At 33.3% G+C, this 20,670-nt stretch overlaps 2 protein-coding genes across 3 annotated transcripts; both read right to left on the reverse strand.

Annotated features, from left to right (window-relative positions):
• Positions 1-1,498: 1,498 nt before the first annotated feature.
• LOC114376528 lies at positions 1,499-7,153 on the reverse strand. 2 transcript variants are annotated; one of them, XM_028334690.1, is made up of 8 exons: positions 6,731-7,153; positions 4,798-5,295; positions 4,517-4,679; positions 3,936-4,233; positions 3,118-3,190; positions 2,954-3,044; positions 2,595-2,674; positions 1,499-2,189 (listed from the first exon to the last, which is right to left on the reverse strand). In XM_028334690.1, exons 1-8 carry the CDS (start codon positions 6,818-6,820, stop codon positions 1,911-1,913), a joined length of 1,572 nt encoding a protein of 523 aa, XP_028190491.1. In that variant the 5' UTR covers positions 6,821-7,153; the 3' UTR covers positions 1,499-1,910. The 2 variants fall into 2 exon arrangements, with proteins under 2 accessions (XP_028190491.1, XP_028190492.1); XM_028334691.1 differs by lacking the exon at positions 6,731-7,153 and adding an exon at positions 5,780-5,906 and having other exon boundaries at positions 1,646-2,189.
• A 6,721-nt stretch (positions 7,154-13,874) lies between these two features.
• On the reverse strand, positions 13,875-19,479 carry LOC114376036 (zinc finger CCCH domain-containing protein 24-like). The gene is made up of 14 exons (XM_028333942.1): positions 18,892-19,479; positions 18,697-18,789; positions 18,332-18,610; positions 18,153-18,225; positions 17,784-17,916; positions 17,556-17,709; positions 17,361-17,441; positions 16,913-17,035; positions 16,407-16,580; positions 16,186-16,320; positions 15,854-15,949; positions 15,185-15,697; positions 14,475-14,518; positions 13,875-14,387 (listed from the first exon to the last, which is right to left on the reverse strand). The coding sequence occupies exons 1-14, from the start codon at positions 19,417-19,419 to the stop codon at positions 14,141-14,143; spliced, it is 2,673 nt and encodes an 890-aa protein (XP_028189743.1). The 5' UTR covers positions 19,420-19,479; the 3' UTR covers positions 13,875-14,140.
• Positions 19,480-20,670: the final 1,191 nt, after the last annotated feature.

The raw sequence follows: 20,670 nt of genomic DNA on the forward strand, positions 1-20,670 counted from the left end.
AATGTCAGTGTTTCGTCAATGTTTTAAATTTTGAAATAATTAATTATTTTAGTCGTCACTCTTTTAAATTAATTATTTTACTTATAGGTGCTCTATCATAATTTACAACATTGACAAAGTACTAATATTTTTAACGGAAAACAAAAAAAATAATAAAAATGAAAAAATATAAAGGATCAAAATGAAACTTTTAAAACTTGATGTATAAAAATGAAGAAACATTAGAAAATAAAAAGGTTGGTCCAGTTGATAATAAATAAACTTATATTTGAAAAAAAACATGAGTTTGATTCTCATTGTCGAAGAACCTTATTAATGGATAATTTATAAGTATTATAAGTGCTCTTTAAGTTTTGAGGTCTATCATATTCTTTCTTGATGAGCCATTAAGATTCAACTCACTTAAATGCCAAAAAAAAGTGACATTTAGAATTATATAATTTTAAGTATGACCACTGTGATTTAAGTTTGAGTGATGATGGATATTTGCATATAATCCTCCACAATAAAGTCACCCCAAGTGGAAGTGGTTTTGTTGTCCCCCAGTGGAAGTGTTGTTGTCCCCGGAAAAAGTGGCCCATGGACTTGGATGGTCCAATTCCCATGATCATTGATGATTAGGGACTGAGCTTAATATTCAAGCATGCATGCTTGAGATATTGGGATGAGCTCTTTTATAGTTTGTTTTAATTGAACAAATGTATGATGTACACATATAATAGTTGGATCGATCATGAGTCAGTATACTTTGTCTTGGTTTTATTGGGTCCTTAATTTGATATTATGGAAAGCCAAATGTGAGGGAGGAAGAGAAAGGGAAGGAAGGAGGGGTATCTTTAATGTTATCAGATTCTATTTTTCTGTTCCACGATTTCTTATTCATCCTAGAACGAAAAAGGTTAATAGATAAAGTAGACGATACAATTCAGTGCCACCTTGAATCGAATAAAGAAAGCTTCTTTTATCTTGGTGACAGATTATTGCAAACACTCTTAGTCAAAAAAGAACATGGCAAACACTACGTGTCACAAAAAGCTTGACAATGATCTTGTCATATATACATATCATTATAGACAGCAACTCAATCAGTACTAAATTGGATAAAGATGAGTGATTTCCACCTTCCTAAGAAAGATATATTTTTTCATAAATTTCCTCCCGTAGAATGTGTTAATTTTGCATAACATGAAATTTGCTAAAATTTAAAGTGGTAGATTTTTTTTTTATTAACATGAAGTATTCATTTTGCCGATGACTACGCCTGAAAATCTAACTAATCACCTTTATTGAGATTCACTTTTTCCAGCTACATTTTTTTCATTAAGAAGGTTCGAATCTGAAACTTTGGTTAAAGAAACTAAATTCAATATTACTTGGGGAGTTGTTGGTATTTGCAGTGGTAGCTTTATATTTACGTGTAGTATGGTATATAGATCAAGTGTTTCTTCCGAAAAGCATGGGGCAATGTAGAAGTGGAAAATCTGCTCTAGTCCTAGAGTGGAAGGGAATAAAGCTTCATTTAGTTCACTACATCATTACATTTGGTATTGCCCCATCAAATGATCAAACCTCCAAGACAAACTAAAAAACAAAACTTCTTCATCACTCTCATGATCAAAAACAAAATCATTACCTCACCCAAGCCTACAAAAATGAAGGCAAGATGCCTTCTGGTTTTGATGAGTTGAAAATTGAAATTCCCAGTACAGATAAACAAACAGATATTCCATAGCATGAGAAGCTATATTCTAAGTCACTCTACTGCTACCACAAGCTGTACAAAGAAGTCTAGTGAAGATGTAATAATAAATAAAGTTTAATTCCCTATACACAATAAGTACTTCCAAATCTAGAATGAAAATCAATCAGCTGCAACCCCTAGTGTTAAGAGAAGCCACAAACACATCAATTCAGCTCTGATTTGAGTTCTGTTGATTTTGCACCACAGGTTGACTGTGGTTGGAAGGAGCCAAACCTGAACCTGAACCTGGACCTGGACGCTGCACGTTTGATGTTCGAGGATTTTGTCCTGCTTGTGGCATCAGTTGCGGGCCATGTCGCTGCTCTGATAGAGCCTGCACTCTTCTCCTCCATCTAAAATACTCCACAAGAATAGAACTCCCACTCATCACCACACCAAAGCCAGCAAATGTGGCCAGAAGGATTGACAGAACTGCTTGCACATGAACCTGGAGGAGACAAAAGACATTAAGAGCAGTCAGAATGCTTGGCCTTCTACATGTAGTGGTCTCAAACATATTTGTCAAGCATCCATAAAAAACCAAGCATGCTACACAAGCAGAATGTGGTGACTGGGCTTTGGAATCACGATATACATAAACGAGAATTTAGCTAGACTCGGATTGGATATATATTGTTCCATTACATCTCCCAAGAAAATGTTGTTACTGTGAAATTTTGAGGGGGTAAAATTTCATCTGTACCATATCTGATACAATCATTTTTTATTTTTTAGTTATAAAATCCTAGCACTCTATTCATTTGATAGTTTATTTCTCATAAAATATTATCAAACTTGGTTTCAAGTGAAAAATACAGGTAACAAGAATTTAGTTTACACAAAAAATCATTACCACGGAGTAAAATATGTGCGCAAAGAGAACCACTAGAGCAAACTGAACAGATGCATATATCCAGATGAACCTGCTCTTCACTGGACACCAAAGTTTAAAACAATTTGTTAGGGGCGTTTCTATAAAGGAGGAGGTTTCAAGTGTTACTCACTCCAATGTTTCTACTGCCACTCTTATCAGTTAAATTTTATAAAATTTATAAACTATTAGTTTCATTAACAGAGAAGGATATTTAAGATAAAAATTATTTGAATGAGTGGCAATAGATGCACCGGAGTGACAGTAAACACTCCCTGTAAAGGAAGATGAGTTCTCCAGAGAAGTATATAGACAATATTTATCAATGTTTGCAAACCTACCCATTGTTGATGATGTCATGGAGGAGAGTAGACCCAATACACAGGAAAATGGAAGAGATATGGCAATTGCACCAGTTCCCATTTTTCCAACCTGCAGAGAGTTGAATTACTGAGTCTATACAAAATTGTAAGTTCAACAGATTTGAGAGAACTGTTGTTCTTACCAATAGCTGCTCAAGAAAACAGAAATAGGCAAGCATGCTGACAATGACAAGCACTGGGACTTCCTGCCAAACCCTATTAAATTGAGCAGACAAATTAAAAGAATGAGTTATAGTAACAACCCACAGTACAAGAAGTCATGAAAAAAGATATAACGAGAACACTTTATTCCACTATATAGTAACAATACACACTTGTAGTTGCTGCAGAACTCCAAGAAAATATTAACTTAAAAAAATAATAACTATCATATATGGTCTGTATCACAAACAATGTCTGAATTTTGAGATAGCATGTGAGTCCATTGCTTCAATTTCAAGGCATGACAGTAAACTAACAGGTCCATATTTTAAATAGTGTATTAACCAGTATTGTATACATGAAAGCAGTGGCAACAAGTAATACAAATTATAGTCAAATAGCGAATGAGTGGCAGGATGATGATTCGAGATTTTTTTAAGTACGAATCTGTTAGACAACCCCAATAGTTAGTTCGCTGGCATAGTTAGTTAAAGATCAAGAGATAGTATGTTATAAATAATAGGAAGGGCAAAGATAGGGAGGAATCTTGTCATTTGACAGGAAACTAGGCCTTTGGGCATTCGGAGGTGCAAAACCCTCAAAGATGTGCAGTGTGTGTGTTTCTGTTCTGTAGATTTGGGAGTTCCTCCCCATATTTTCCAAAAAAAATACCAGGTTTCTATCAAGGTCTATCAAGATTCTATGATATCCATTTAGTTCCTAATTGAAGCATATTGTCATAATTCATTCATTAGAAACCAGTAAAGATCTTTCTCCATAAAAAAGTGAATGCACATGCCTGTATCCATTTACATCTTCCAGCTGAGTCCTATTACCACCATTATTCCGATTTCGAATACTTTGGATCCGTAATAGAGTGACAGGTAAGTTTCGAACTTCCTCTTTGCACACATCGCAGGTCTTGTTACCCTTTATACTAAACCATTTAATAGCACATTCTTGGTGAGCCAGAGCAAGTTCACCTTTGCAGCTGCATTCCAACTTGAAGGTCTCGCCTCCTTCACACAAATCAACCAGACAGATTCTACAAACAGCCTCTTCTTCAGCTATATCTTCACCATTAGCATCTTCATTTTCTGCACCATGGAAGTATTTAAGGCAAGTTACTAACTGAATGCAGGATAAGAACCATTAAAAAAGAAATTAACCACAATGTCTCCAAAGAAAGTTGGAAAAAACGTTAAAAAGAAAGAAAACAATCCACAACTGTGTGAGCATGTATTCTGATCTGCCTTAATGAAAGCAGTCTTCAAATATCCTGTCAACACTTTACTAATGTTTGGCAAATCATAAATATGTCAATCCAGAAAATTCAAAGTTGACATATCAAATTCTACCATTTTTCATGAGTTGACATACCAGTATCATTTGTTGTGTGTGTGGCCAACAATTCATTTCCTTCCTTTACTTGAGGAGTGGAAGGAACAACACGGAAAAATGAATCCATCCTCCTTAGGCTTTTATCTTTGTCATTGGCAGGTACTGAAAGAGAGCGAGCTATCTTCCGCTGTGCTTCTCTTTTCTGCAAAATGAATTAAAACAGAGGTTTTTATTTTTATTTTTTATTTTATGATGTAAGATTCAGCAGCAAATGATGCAACTCTAGAAAAAGGGAATTTAAAAGCATTGCTAAATCTCACATTTAAGGGACCACCAACACTTCCACCTTGAGAAGATTCATTGTTTGATTGTCTAATTTCATCTAGTGGTAATGACGACGCTCTCTTAATCCTAGGAGTAAATATCTTAGTAAGAGACAATGATCTTGAGATTGAAGGCTTTTCTCCAGTGCCTGTAGAGGAAACTTCTGGAGCTGCAGTATTTGGTTTTTCAATATCTGCCGGTGTCCGATACCTGAAACTCAGTTTTGGGAGCAGGTTTCTTATGGATGATTTGCCTCTTGATGTTGAAGGTCCAGGAGAATGATATGTTGGAGGATCAACAGAGCGAGAACTCACAAGAAAATTCACTCTCTTTGGAGTAGGAGTGGGATTGGAACTGGGTGTCGGTGGCATTTTGATTGCAACAAATTCTTGAGAACTCTCTTCTGTTCTTGAGGGTATTTCTAGAAGAAGATTCTGTCGCTTCCGAGGAGGAACATGTGTGGTTTCTTCAGTTATCGCCATTGGATCATCAACCTACAAATGAAACATGGAATTGATAAAATAAGCGCTGTAGCATTGAAATACATATAAACTACATTACACCTAATAAAACTATCAAAGTAAGTCACTCAATCTTTTTCATAGTCATAGCTTGAAAGCCACCAAACTACAACAGAATTAGATTATTTGAAACAGGGCTACTCAATTTATCTTCCTTATTGATAACAGATTCTTTCTCCCTCCAGCCTCTCCATTAATTCACCTCCCCACTTGTAAAAAAAATGCTGTAGTTTTGAAACATGGAATTTTGTAATGAAAAGACAAGGCGAAAATCATGTTCTCATAGAGTAATGATTTATATAGTGGCAAATTTATCAAATAACTATAAAAAGAATCAAATATACAGTGACAGAACCACCAATATTAATGACAGGTATCAACTAGAGATCCTTTATTTCAGAATTCAGATTAATAGTAGTATAGCAGATGCATATGAAAGAGATTAGAAGTTAAATACATATTTAAATGAATTCATCCCTTGAATTTTTTTCATTATTATTGTGAAGAAAATATAAACTAGTACTCAAACTGCATCTGTTTAGCAACAGGAAGTAGGAAAGTGTAATGTATTGGATGTCTATTCAAATGATAAACAGTTATACAATGCTTGAATTTTGAAATCCTCTAAAGTATTATTATTCTAGCTTTGTATAAATCCCACTTGAGGTCAAATTCAGTACCATGAAAGATAAGAAGAAATCATATTCAAAACAAAGTGCATAGGAAATTTTTAGCAAATTATATAGTGATATATATTTATGGAGTCTAAATAGATGCTTTGCTCAGCAGATTCAACTTTCTAACCAACTGGGTTTTCTGGGTCTTAGGATGCTGACTAATATGAAATATTCAACTGCATAAATAAAAGTTCAAATACATAAAAACAAAAGACGCTTGTTGCAGGCATTTTTCATGCACACACGTCAGAAATCAGAAGAAACACGCTACCAATTAAAAGGAATATAATTCACACAATGAAACAAGACACTACTACAGTAACATAACCCACGGATGCATTTGGTGAAAATTCAGACAGATCAAGCTCCGAGTATTTTAAAATATATGCATATGATATATATTAGTCGAAAAAGACCCCAATTATTGAAAAACAAAAATAGTATATAAAAAAGCGAACTTGACAATTCATAATGATTAGTTCCAATGTTGAGAACATGTCTACTATAGGAAAAAAATTGGAAATCTCAATCTGAAGAATCATAATCCAAACAAAACTAAAACAAATGAGATTATTTAGAAAGAGAAGAAAATGGAAAAAGAAAATTAAAATAAAAAACATTCAAAAATCAAGATTTTAAAAAAGTGACTATTCCTTGAAACAAAACCACACCCTATTGCCCCAAAAGATTGAAGCTAAAGAAGATGCAAAACGAATAACAGAAAGTGGCACCTTTTGAACTGGAAGAGAAACTGTTCTTCTGCAAGAACTTGCATCATGTTCCTCACTCACAGTCACAGGCTTTTCCTCTGTACTAGTCATTTTGCTGTAGCAAATAAACTTGAAACCCAGAATTTGAGATTCCAAGAGCAAGCCAACTTGCAAATAAATTTCAGTCCTTGGAGACACCAATTATGCCCATACCACTTACTTATTGCTGGGTGCATGCAAGAGATGAATGATGACTGAGACAACTAAAATAGTAACTATTGGTTACAAAGATAAGAGGAAGTGACTATGATTAAGCAGAAAGACCAAGCTTTTACATTTATGACACACTTAGTGGGGTACCCTTTCCTATGATCTGCTGCCACTTACACTTCATAACTTACTCTTACTACCACCGTTAAAAATGTACAGATAATGTTTATATTAACAAAAATGATCCTATTTATCATATAAATATACTACTATAAGATTAATTTATGTAGAATTATTCAAATTATTACTATTATTTATATGCCCACTTATTTGCAAAAACAAGTCTCAATTCCCCACAAGGGGGGAACCTAAAATAATAAAGGAGTGCAGAGAAAGTTAGGAGAAGAAAAGGAATAGGAAGAAAAGATGCAGCAGCATCCAACCACATTCACACCTAGCTCTGCCTCTGACTCTCAACTTCCCATAATGAATGACATTGAATATCTTTTAAATTTAAACTGAATTTAACTTTAAGACAAAAAAAAATGTCGTATTTAATTTTAATTTAATTTAATTTAAAAAATATTTTTTATTAATAAGTTTTTTCTTTGCTGAAGGTGGGTGAGTTAATTAATCATATGTTGATAGAAGTTTGATTTTTTAATAATGTATGTGGATAACATGTTATTAAAAAGATAAAATTCACTTTAATAATCTGTATGTTATTTACAAGTTAACGCATGTCATTTTAAATTAAATAATGTTTAAATATGCGTGTCAGTATAAATAGGTTTTGTTAATTAAAATAATGTGTCAGTTTATAATTAGTTTAGTGCACTGTGTACATAACATAAGTAAATCATTTATAGTAAACTATATCTCCTCCGTACCCACTAAAAGATATACTTACTTTTTAAAGGAACTTTTATGGATGAGATTAGTGGTGTTGCATAAGGTAGCTAAGTGACGCAAATATTTGTTCCTGTTTTCAGGACCATCCACCAAATCACTTTCAATTCACGCAATTATCGTGTGATATATATATATATATATATATATATATATATATTATTCATCTTGAGAAAAAAAAAGAGTAGTGTAAGCACTTTTATATATGATAAATTTATTAAGTTTTATATAGTAACTTTATATTTTAAAAGTTATATAAACATTGAGTTTAATTTGTTTATTAGTCCAATTAATGGTGTAAATTACTTTATTACTTTAATATGTTATTAATTAGTGTAAAATTATTTCAATTTAGACACGGCTCGAGTTTGAGTAATGCATATATTAAATACTAAAAAAAATATTATTAAATGTTATTTTATTTCACTCAAATATAATTATTTTTTTAAAAAAAATACATGTGATTTAGATTAAAATTACTGCAATGCGTAACTCTAAAAATTGAAATAGAAAATGATGAGATGGTGGACAAAATTTGTGTGCAGCCGCTTTCACGGGATACATAATTATGATTAACGTACGTGGCCATTGTCTAGCCAGCAAAGAATGTGCATAACCGTTAAGCTAGGGCACTTGTACGTTCATATGTTACTATGTATCAGCTTCAAGAAGATACCCCGCTTCTTTGCTTTGAGTTTGTCCTTGCCTTAATTGATTGCATTATCAAAAGAATCAAGGTGCCAACTCTGCCATCTGAAGGAACAGGGAAAAAAAAGAAAAGGAAAATCAACTTCAGATCTTTAAGAAAAGAAAGCAAAAGCAGTGTCCTCCAATATCCAACCCCACATATAGTTAGTGGATTTATTTGATAATACCTTAAACATAAAACTTTTTACTAGGAACCGTATGATTAGGCATCATTTTACTGTACCACTACATATCAATAAAGGTTGTTGTACGTACTTTCCATCCATTTTTATTTTATTTTATTAGTAAATAAATTCTTATATCAACTTCAAGTATATCGATCTCTATAGTCAATTCGCCCACGCAAGGCAGTGATAAAAAATGGACACTAGTGAGTCACTGATTGATGCCTTACTGAATAGTACTCCAAAACATGTTTTATTTGGATAATGATATATTAATCTCAGTGCTTCTGAATCACCTTCTTATTTTATTTATATATATATGTAGGGTAAAAATGAGATCGAGTTTCTTCTTTGTTTTGTTATCTCCATGCATTATTATATAAAGATAGAGAATTACCCTTTTTACCTTTCTCTCCTTTCCTTGCATTGCTTCCAGATATAGGTTTGAATTAAAGCATAAAAACAAGGGGGCTTGACAGAAGCATTTCGAGTAGAAAGGTAAAAAGCTCACATGATTATTTTAAGTTTAATTATGATCAAAACCTTCCACTTTTGCTTTTGCCACCACAAGATGCTTATGCTTACCAGATTGTGGTCTTGATATGAGAAAATTAAAGAATGAATTCAAACGTCAAGTCAAGAGTACCCCTTCCCCTTCCCTTTGTTTTCTTTCCCTTCTGTAACCTTTTCAAAATTGTAGCAAACACAATGATTATTCTAGAGAGACACGAATAACATTTTATGTGTCACATTTGAGGTTCACGAGTCCAGCCACTTTTAAAACTTGATAGTACTATGCTAATATTCAGTTTGTTTGTTCGTGTTTATAACAGTAGTAATAAGAAGTATTACCAACAAATTATCTAGTACACCTTTTTAAATATATTTTCTCGCTTAAAAATTTATTGAAAATTATAAAATGAGAGAGAAAAATATTAATTATAAATTTATAACGTGACACGCATAAAATGTTATCATTTTAATAATTTTTAACCAATAAATAGGAATGTGTTCAAAAGAGTCTTATTCCTAATATTTTTCTTGTAATAGTAATAATTAGTGCACAACTAGTTTCAGTGTCCTGATGGTAGGAATATGGATCAGATTAACTCATTTAAGGTCCAATGAAACCTACATTTCAGATAGACCACATAAGTTTGATTCATAAAATAAATAATTTTCTCTTAAGGTTCATATCCGATCCGCAAATAAATGATCATGGGTCCAAAAAGTAATTTTAATTTTTTTAATATATATATATATATATATATATATATATATATATATATATATATAATTAGAAGAAAAAAATTAACTTTATTTTTAAGCTAAAATCTGTCACACTAAATTATACCAATATTTTAAAAATAACAAATTAATAATAAAAACTTAAATTAAATATCAAAATTTTGAACATAACAAGTTTACAAATACTTACACATTAGACAGATTAAATGGACAGTCTGCGAGCTCGCAGATAAAGACCACTATATCTGTGGGCGTAAGAAATCAAACTTAAAACCTTAATATAATTATAATTATGTGAATTTAAAAAAAGAAGGGTTTTGTTCTGCAAGTCACATTTCTTGGTTCCCTGTACCCATCCCTACTCCTAATGTGACGTGTGACTTAGATTTATGGATGAAAAGCAAATATGGGCCAGCCAAAAGATTAGCCACCCAATCAATTCATTTTCATGACAGTGAAATGGAAAGCCATGATTGTTGAGATATCATGGAGCCATAAGTGCTCTTTTATGATCATTCATTCATTCCCAAATGCCTTGAACTTGATTCTTCTGCGTAAACTCGAAGCACGTGATTTATTATTAGATTATTATCAGTGCATTAATACAACTTGCAAGATTTTAACTGAATTAGTTTTGGGATGATTATTTGAGAGACAAGATTCGTGAACCTAGTGAGGTGTGTGTATTTTTGGAGAGGCAAAGAGGGAATCGGGACCTTATTGCTTGGACTCTTTGGGAGAATTAACTTTGTGTTTTTGTTTTATGGGACTTGAGACTAAGAGATTTTGATCACCTTTTCTCTTTAAGGTGCAAAACATGGGGATTTTCCAATGAGAAACACGGTGGTTTTCATCAGCACGTAATGGTGAAAAGGGTAGAACAAAGTATGGTTACTTATTCTATTGCTTTAAGTCCGTTTTAGTGCAAAGAGTGAAAAAAAAAGAGTGAAATGACTGATCTTTAAAATTCAATTGTTTTTTTAATAATATTATTCATATGAAATATTCACTAATTTATTCATGACTAATTTCTGTCAAAGAAATTAACTGATTATTTTAATGAATTTTTTTTTTAATTATATTTTTTTCATTACAAGATTTGAATTCAAGATTTTATTTAAGGAAATACAAGACCAATTTTACCTAAACCAACAATTTGTTGGTAATTTGATTCAATAATGTTACATTCAAAATGAACCATACATTAATTTTATGTTTGATTTGAATGAATTTTTTTAAAAAAAAACAAATTGCACCAAAAATATCCTAAATTTCACAAAATTTTAATAATAATGATTTGATACAGTAATGCTTTGATAAAAATGATGGCACTAACAACAGCTATCAATAAGCAAATCATAAAGTCACTACTAATGGAGATGGAAGCAAAATTATGTAATATAAGATTAAAAAAATTAATAAAGAACAAATAATACTTTTACTCTCATGATAAAGTCGGACTGATAGTGACATTTCCAAATCCGATCCTATTTTTTTAAGTTGAAAAAAATCTAACCTCAATGGTGAATTTTTCTGTCAAAATGGGAATGGAATCAAACATATCCCCAATTTTGATATTTATTGTCATTCTTAATAGAAAAATAAACCTGTGGCACATATTAGAAGGTAAATAAAATGTAAAATCTAAGGAATAAAAGTAAACAGTTTTCTTTATTAAAAACTGATATTAATACTACTATGATGTCTATTACATTTTTAGTATGGTTTTAATAAAGAAAAATTATTTATTAATTTCTTTACTAATACTTTTAGGTCACTGCGTAGTAAAACTCAAGTAAAATATAATAATATATTACTCAATTAGTTAACTGAAGGAACATAAAGAATTATAGTGGGGAAAACACTATGTCCATGAACCTAAAAGTAGGGAAGACTTTGGAATTGTATTCCAATTCAGACCAGTCAAAAGAAACGCTAAAAAAAAAGGAAGGCGCATACTTCTAATAAAATAGGAAAAAAAAGTATAGGAATTTGAATATATTTTTAAGGTCTACTTGCATTTTGGTTTCCCATATGGGATTGTGCAATTTTAGTCTTTTTTGCAAACAATTAGAGAAAACTTTATAAAGTCTTACACCACCATTATCATTAGGTTAAAGTGTTAACTTAATATATAAATGAAAAATATATTATATGTAACCTAAAAAAGAAATCAAAATTACACAAATATTTATTACTACTAAATAATTTTTTTATTCTATATTTATATTTATTAATTTATTAACGTACACTAATTATATTATATATTAATAATGAAATATTCATAAATTCATAAATATATATTAATAATATTAAAATTAATAAATAAAAATTAGTCTATATTTAAAATTATTTTATAAAATATACAAATAAAAAATAAAATAAAAATAATACAATTTTATAAAATAAAAATATTTAAATAGTGATTAATAAGTATAAAATTAATATTTTTTAAAATTGTGTTTATTTTTATTTTTCTTTACAGATTTTAATGACTGAAAGTAAGATAGTTGATGTAATATTATATTATTTTTTTATCAAATGTAATATTATATTCTATATTTTGCTAAAAAAATATATTTATATCATATATTTACAATTAACCTTCTGATACATTTATGCCTCATCTAATACAAATATTACTTAAAGTTGAATCAATTCAAAATTAATTTTAGATCCAAAATTAACTTTTAACACAAAAAATTAAAATATATACTTAAAATTACCTTAAATGATAACATGATTCAGAATATTCTAATATGAATCCGAAACGCACCAAAACCTTTAATTTTTTTAATAAATTCCCCTCTTATATAATTATTGAGTTAGTATTTGTATTCTTTGATCCCAGACAAATTTGATGTTTGATGGTGACACCACTACAAACAGATCTTGCCGACCTGAATTTAGCAGTCAGAAATAATTAAGTTACACATCTGTTATGCAACGTGGAAATGAAACATCTCAATTAACACTACTTTCTACTTGTACTGTAACTCCATTTGTCAAACAGTTCTAAGACCCGTTTCAGATTTCACTTCTGAGGAGGTCCCGCAGTAAACTACAAGTCCAAGTTAGTGTGCCAGAGGCAGTAGGGTCAACCTCTCTTTTTTTATCAACTTTAAATAGAAAAAAATAGATGTTTCCCCACTAATTGCTGCTGTGCTAAATAAGTACATGGGGTGACTCATCTCCAACAACATACGTAATATTCATGTTTTGACACTATGAAATCGAATATGATATGCCACTTAAACCACTGATTATTGATTGCTTGTTCCATAAACTCCAATTTTAAGAGGGTATGACAATTCACAACAACACGGAATGTTAAACCAATTGCGCAGGTAATTATTGTCAATAACTTTAGTCCTACCTCCTAACTCCTACCCATGGCCAACACAAACTTTATGCAGCTACTATTAAAATTGGTATTGTAACTAACCAATACGGCACGCTTGAGTAATAGTATCGCGTACGGTAATGACTCTTTCCCAAAACACAAAATTTATTAGGTGAATATATGCTCATCCCAAATTTTACTATCATAAGGTGCCATAAATTTAATTTGGCAGCACGGATTAATTACCTACGTTTCAATTCGATTAATAGATAGTAAGACTTTCTACTCCCATTCTCCCAAGTCTACACATTTAATTATCACAGACCATGAACACGTGCCACCAAAGAAAGCCACGTATTATGTCGGGCAAGCCACGAATAGTTATAACATTACCGCAATTTTGGGTTTATCCAAGGAAAAGGCACTTTTGATTAAAAAATATATATATATAAAAGGATAACTGAATACGAGTTTCCTTACAAGCAACACCCTAAAACATAATTTTCAGCGTCTTTCTTGTAAGGAAAGAATTGCTTCTGATAATACAACACACGTACCCAACTTTGTGTGCGTAAAAAATGAATGATAGAGAATTGGAGATCTTGGACTATTATTATTCACTGATGCTCTAAAGACCATAGAATAATTTCTGACCACCAGGAACCATAATGAAATTAAAAAAAAAAAAAATCCACAGGAAAAAGACAAGACGCAGATAATGCTTCATGATACATGCATCAAAAAGGAAATAATGCTACAACTGCCAAAAAATGTTGGACAAATGAAATTTGGGAGCCTAGCACATAAAATAAACCTAACCCAGACTTTGGTGTCTGGTCCACCTATGACCTACCTCTCAAGAAGCATAACCAATTCACAGTGTGGAGTATGTGGAAAAAGATCAACAGCCATAGCCTTTACAGGATGGAATGCCTCTGAGATGGGCATAGATTTGGCCCTGTGCCGTGCTAAACCAGCACTGCTCATGTTTCTCCATCCTCTGTTGTCTTTATTTCCTTTCTCAATTTTTAAGGGGGATGGCGTACAAAGCTCAATAGCATTTGCCACCAAAGTTTCAGGATTGCAGGATATGTAACTGCATTTGATGGTGCACAATTAGATAGATTGCATAGAAAAATAGAAATTACTTTTTAAGAGAATAGAATAGTTAAGAACAACTTACACAAGCCTCCGCAGGCCAGGATGAGTTCTCAAAGCTTTGATCACCTGTGATGTGACAATTCAAAAGTCAGAAATTTAAATTTAAGAGAAAATATAACATTCAAAAATTTATCTCCTAAAAATTCAACAGCAAGAAGACCACCACATATTGTACTGTATTCTGCAATCAAATGGAATAAGAAAAATATTCCAACAAAAAGAAATGTTGGACCAATGGCATGTAAAGAAAGTTCTTATATAATGATCATCTCTACAGAGATGCTGAACAGGATCACACAACACCAAATAATGAATTTCGCATGGAATCACAATATTACATAGTCAAATGTTCAGCAAAAGTGGACCTGATTTATTTATTTTTCTTTTTGTTTCTAGAGAAGGAAGGTCTAGTTGCACCAAAATGGGGGAATGGGAAATGTGGATGTAGGGGACCAGTGACCACCACATAACCCTAGCTCCTAATAAAGAACATGTGAAATTTCAGCTACAATCATTAAACCTGACTTATGTTGTAATCTTCTGGCATTCCAAAGCCTTATTAAGTACTTTACAAAAAGACAATAACATTACTCTAAGTAGTCTTTCAAAATGGGGTAGACAGCTAGGCAAGAGAATAAAAGGAAAATTTCATGGGAATAATGCCCTGTTTTGGACCATATGCTATATTAGTCACAGTTGCAATCGCTTGCATATAGAGTATATGGTTCTTACAGTTGGATGAAGTCCAGCACGTGGAGGATCAACAATAGCAACAACATTTTTGAACTGTTGCAGTGAAGTCTTCCCATTTCTAGAAGTGCTACCCTTCTGAACCTCACCTCCAACTTCTGCATTGTTACTTTCTGAATGAGATGTAGTTTCACCATTTTCAGGCACTGGGAAGGTACTATCCTCAGGAATGTCATTCCCACTTCCAGAGATATTTGGATAATCACTTTGCTCCTTGGGCATATTTGCATCATCCCTTAACAGAGATCCCATCACGTCCTCTGCCTGTTCAGAGATACCATCAGCTTGTTCACAAGTGCTACCCTTCTGAACCTCACTTCCAACTTCTGCATTGTTATTTTCTGGACAATGAGATGCTAGTTCACCATTTTCAGGTTCTGGGCATGCACTATCCTCGGGACTGTCATTGCCCTTTCCAGAGATATTAGGATCATCAACTTGTTCCTTAGTCACATTCAGGTGTTCCCTTAACAGAGATCCCATTACGTCCTCTGCCTGTTGCCTCATATTATCCAGCAAAAGTGCAATGTTACAAGTCAACGATTAAATCGAAGAGAAAATATTTCCATGAGATATAATTCCAGTCATTTTTCTGGGCAGCAGCCATTAAATAATTCAACCAGGAATTTAAATCAAGACTGCTTATCTCACCTTCGAACATATAAATTTAATGTTTTTTATGCCATTAATCTCAGCATTCCTATGGGCATCAGATACAGCAGAAGCATTCATTTCAATTCCAATCACCTGAAAAAATCAAAACAAATATGGCTCAACCAAATGTTAAAATTAGGAATTTTGAAAAATAAACTCTTAATCACAAAGGAAAAGAAGTCCAGTCTGAAAATTTCATTTAACCTCTGCAAAAGTAACCATTACATCATATATTATCGCTTTCCAAAGGGGCCCATTGAGCAGTCAATGCCCCAGATACAAGAACTGCAAGCCAGAAAAAGGAAAGGAACTTAAATGATGATTATTACCATACCAACTCGATGTGCTAACGTCAAGCCAATTGTCCCTGTCCCACAGCATATATCAAATAGCAGTGTGTCAGGACCTAAGCATGCCCAATCTCCAGCAAGTGAGTACAACTTCTCAGCAGCAAGAGTGTTAACCTGCAGTAGAAGTAAATTCAAAACTCCATATACAAGGGGAAAAAATGCCCTTAAAAACAGTGCAAAAAAATTATAGCTATTCTGACCTGAAAAAATGCTGTTGGAGATATAGAAAACTGGAGATTGTTGACATAATCATGGATTCGTACATCCTTGGCATTATTATTTTCATCCACCTCAGAATCACCAGCTGCTTTAGGAATGGGAAGCAAATGCAGCGGTGCATCAGCTGGCGCCACATTGGATATTCCTTGGTGATCCTAAAGTAAAACCAACTACCATATCAGAAGTCATTTAGAAAATTAAGTTACAACATCACACACCATTAGAATTGATAGTTTGATATGTTATGAAAAATGAGGACATTTGAGATAAGTGGTAATGGTATGGATTTTTTTTAATGAACCTAACCTACTGATGCTGGGAGAGAGAGAGAGGGATAATAAAATAGTTACTACCTAGCAAACACTGGAACAGAAACATCATTATCATTCCAATTTATATTACATAGATATGCACGTGTATAAAAACTAGAACTTGACATACAATACAATGTCTTCCAAAAGAAACTTGGGAGTAGAAGGGCAGCTACCTGAACAACCAGAGCAGTAAGGGGTAATGTCGAACAATGCGAAGTAGCTCCGACAACAAATGCCTGAGCAAGCCTCTTGAATTCAGCAGCTACTTTTGCATCATCAAAGCTTGCAGTAGAAACCTAATCAACACCAAAGGCAAAGAGTTCTGAATGACATTTAAAAAGAAAGGAGGTATACAAATCATAAGCTTCAAGTAATCAGGGGTCTTGTCTCCCTACATAAATCATAGCACAAGTTTACAACGTTTAAATAACAATACCACTACAGATTAATTTGGCTTGTCAGTCAATATTCCATCTAAATGTTCACAATCACATCAAGCATTAAAGCTTACAAACAAGAAACTACCACTCATCACCTGCCCATCCCATAGAGTGCTACCAACATTTTTTTTAACCTGCACATCTGTCAAGAATTTTTTTAAAAAAAATAGAAGAAATTTGCCTGCACAATAAGCATGACCTCTGCAATACCACCAAAAGTCTCAGCATCAACAGCATTCCCATTTGTTCTTCCTTCTCGAACCTTACAAGAGAAATGTGAAAAAAAATTGCTTCAAAAAGGGTAAGAATATATAAACTGATCAACATATTCAAATGTACCACTAAATTTTTAACACCAAATCCAGCAAAATTATACCGTCAATTGACGCCAAAATCCAGTATTTTTAAATCTGTTCCAAACTGGTAAATCACTGTCCTGCAGAAATTCCTGAAAGATTGTAGCATATTTGCAAGCAATTGTTGAAACGTTTGGGCAGTCCACTGCTTCCTCAACTGCTGTTACACCTTCCCTGCTAAAATATTTTAGTATACAACTAACAACTTAAAAGAATTGCCTTCTAGAAACCGAGAAGATGCAGATTACCTGAAGTTTCCAAGCATGAAGCCTACTGTCACTTTGCCTCCCAGAGAATATCCAACAGAAAATTCACACTTGTTACGGTATCCATTTACAATTGGAGATGCAATAATACCCTCTAGTTTGCACGGAAGACCACCTGCAGAAGGGTGAGAAAGAAATGGCAAAACAACTACTTGAGCCATTAAAATTCTTACTACACATTTTCAAGTCAAAAAGATCACAAGTAGAGAATATAGGAGGTGCACTTATGAAGATGACATCTGTATCTGATATATATAACTCCTTTATCCAGTCTTAAAATCCAGAACTATACATTAAAACTGTTCTTGAAGATTTGAAAGAACTTTAAGATATAAAATAATAACACACTACCTATTTCCCTAGACTTGAGAATCCATTCAGGAAGAGAAACACCATTTGGACAAGCTTTACGAGCATTTCGAGTCTGTCAGAATAAAATTTCATACTTAAATTTGCCGTTTCTTTATAAAAGTAAGAAGCATGTTAATAGACAAAAGTACAATGATAAAATAGGAACAATCGGGACTAACAAGTTTTTTGAGAATCAGCATGAGAGCGCTTTTTTTCTGCTCCAACTGATCAGCATAGGCCATATGAGCTAGAGGAGTCACTGCATCACGCACATTTCTTGTCTTTGCCAAGTTATCATTATTTGTTTCACCATCCAAAGTCCCACTTGAAGCAACATCAACCCCCTCATCTAATTCTTGATGGGATGCAACACTGGCATTACTTTTCTTTTCAAATGACCGAGGAAGAACATCAGCCACCTTTACCGTTTTGTTGCCAATTGATTTTCCTTCTAATTCCTATTAAATTGATTAATTTAAATCATCAATCGCCAATTCTCAATGAAACTAAAAAGTAGATGGATCATAAGTCATAAGAAAACTACCTTTGTTGAACTCTTCAACTGTTCTTCATCTTCAAAAGTAACAAAACCAATCATCATACCTTTCTTTTTCTTAGCATGCTTAAAAGCTATACCCTGGAAAAAGGAACCAAAATAAGAATCAAATTGACAATGCTAGCTTAAGTGAATTGAAAATCAGAAACTCGAAAGTAAAATAAAATAACCAAACAGGCTTACCTGTTCGCTGAGAAAAGTCCTAAAATTCTCAGAGCTCCATTTCCGCGGCAAATGCACCAAGCATTTGCTAAGCGCGTGATTGGCACCACAACCGTCGTCGCCGTCGGCATCGCCGTCGTCGACTACTGCCTCCGTCATCATTACTTCCTCCGACACAGCACGCTTGTCGTCCGACTCGGTCTTCAGCGCCTTCTTCGCGCGCTCGGAGGTCGGGTCCCACGTGTTGTCGGGGCGGAGGCGGAGCTCCTCCTCGCCGTGCGCGTAGCGACACGCACCGCCGTGGCTGCACGATCCGTTGTGGCTCCGGAAGTAGGAGCAGAGGCTGGTCTTCCACAGTGGATGCAGCAAACGGTCTTCGACGACGCCGTCGTTCCTCTTCCGTTTCGCGGTCGGAACGACATCGTCTTCTCGATTGAGTTCAACCTCTTCCGGAGCCGTTTGATGCGATTCCGAAGTGGAATCGTGGCGGTTGGTTGGGTCTAGGGTTTTAGAAGAAGAGAGTTCGGTGTTTGAGAGAGGTTCCGTCATTGCCCGCTACTGCTACACAATGCACTCTGTTTCTGCTGCGTGCGATAACTGCTAGTTCTCGATTCGCAACTACCTGCGTTTTTCGTAACACATGTCTATTGGGCCGGTGGTACATTGGCCCATCAATTACCAAGCCACCAATAGATAATTACTTAACACCCCCTCATTATTTATTTTGATACATCCCAAGTACATTACGGATTGGACAATCTATAATATAAGTTATATTATGGATTGTCCAATCCATAATACACTTGGGGTGCACTAAAGAAAATAATGAGATATGTTAAGGAATACCCTCACCAATAAGGTTTGTGCATAATACTAGTACCTTTGAGAAATTCTAGTAATACAACTATTTTTACATATTTTCAAATAATTATTCATTTGTTGAATTTATGAAAAATCAAAACTTTGTGTGAATTTTACTCTTTATTTAATCAGTTTGACCGGTGATTTTTTAGTTTTTAATAAATTTCAATTAAAGATAGAGTGTATTAGAGAGTGTTGCAATCATCCCAAAATAAGTGTAGTATTTGAAAAAATAAATGTCATGTTAGTTTTTCAATGTAATACCTTTTTTCTCTAATATCCTTAATAAATGTTATTAAGTTTGGGCAAAAAGTCTAAATTTGCCAAATCTTGTCCAACACTACCATGGCCCAATCTAATTTTAGTCCATTTTAATGGACTAGATTTTTAATCTGATTCACATTGTAAAAGTTGTTTAAGGATCCGAAACTAATTCTAAACAAACGCATCATAAAGTGAAAACCTAAAACCCGAAACTCGAATGGAAAAGCCCTTAAGGATCCATAAGTCCATTATTAAGCTCCACAGCCTTTGCTCAAAGTCTCATACTCTCAGTTCACACTCTGCGCTCGCATTTCCATGGTTGATGTCTTTCCCTTCGCTTCTTTATTTTATTGAATTTCAAACCATAACAACACTTTGTTGAATTGAATATGATTCAATGAATCATCATTGTTCTCAATTGTTCTACATTTCACTTCGCTATCAGTGAATTCGATGAACCCTAATGTTGATATTCTCTTTTACTTTATTTTTATTTTCTTTTCTCTGATCTAGTGTCTCTAACTTTATATGCAGGTTTGATATTTTTATTACCTGAGATCTAGCCTCTCTCGATCTCAGGTAATAATGGTAGTTTGATATGTGATATTTTCTTCTTCATTTCTATATTGAATGAACATATATGATAGATTTGATGTCAAAATATTCATGTCGGCT

The sequence above is a fragment of the Glycine soja genome, chromosome 11 (genome assembly GCF_004193775.1).
Source record: "Glycine soja cultivar W05 chromosome 11, ASM419377v2, whole genome shotgun sequence".
Lineage (NCBI taxonomy): Eukaryota > Viridiplantae > Streptophyta > Magnoliopsida > Fabales > Fabaceae > Glycine > Glycine soja.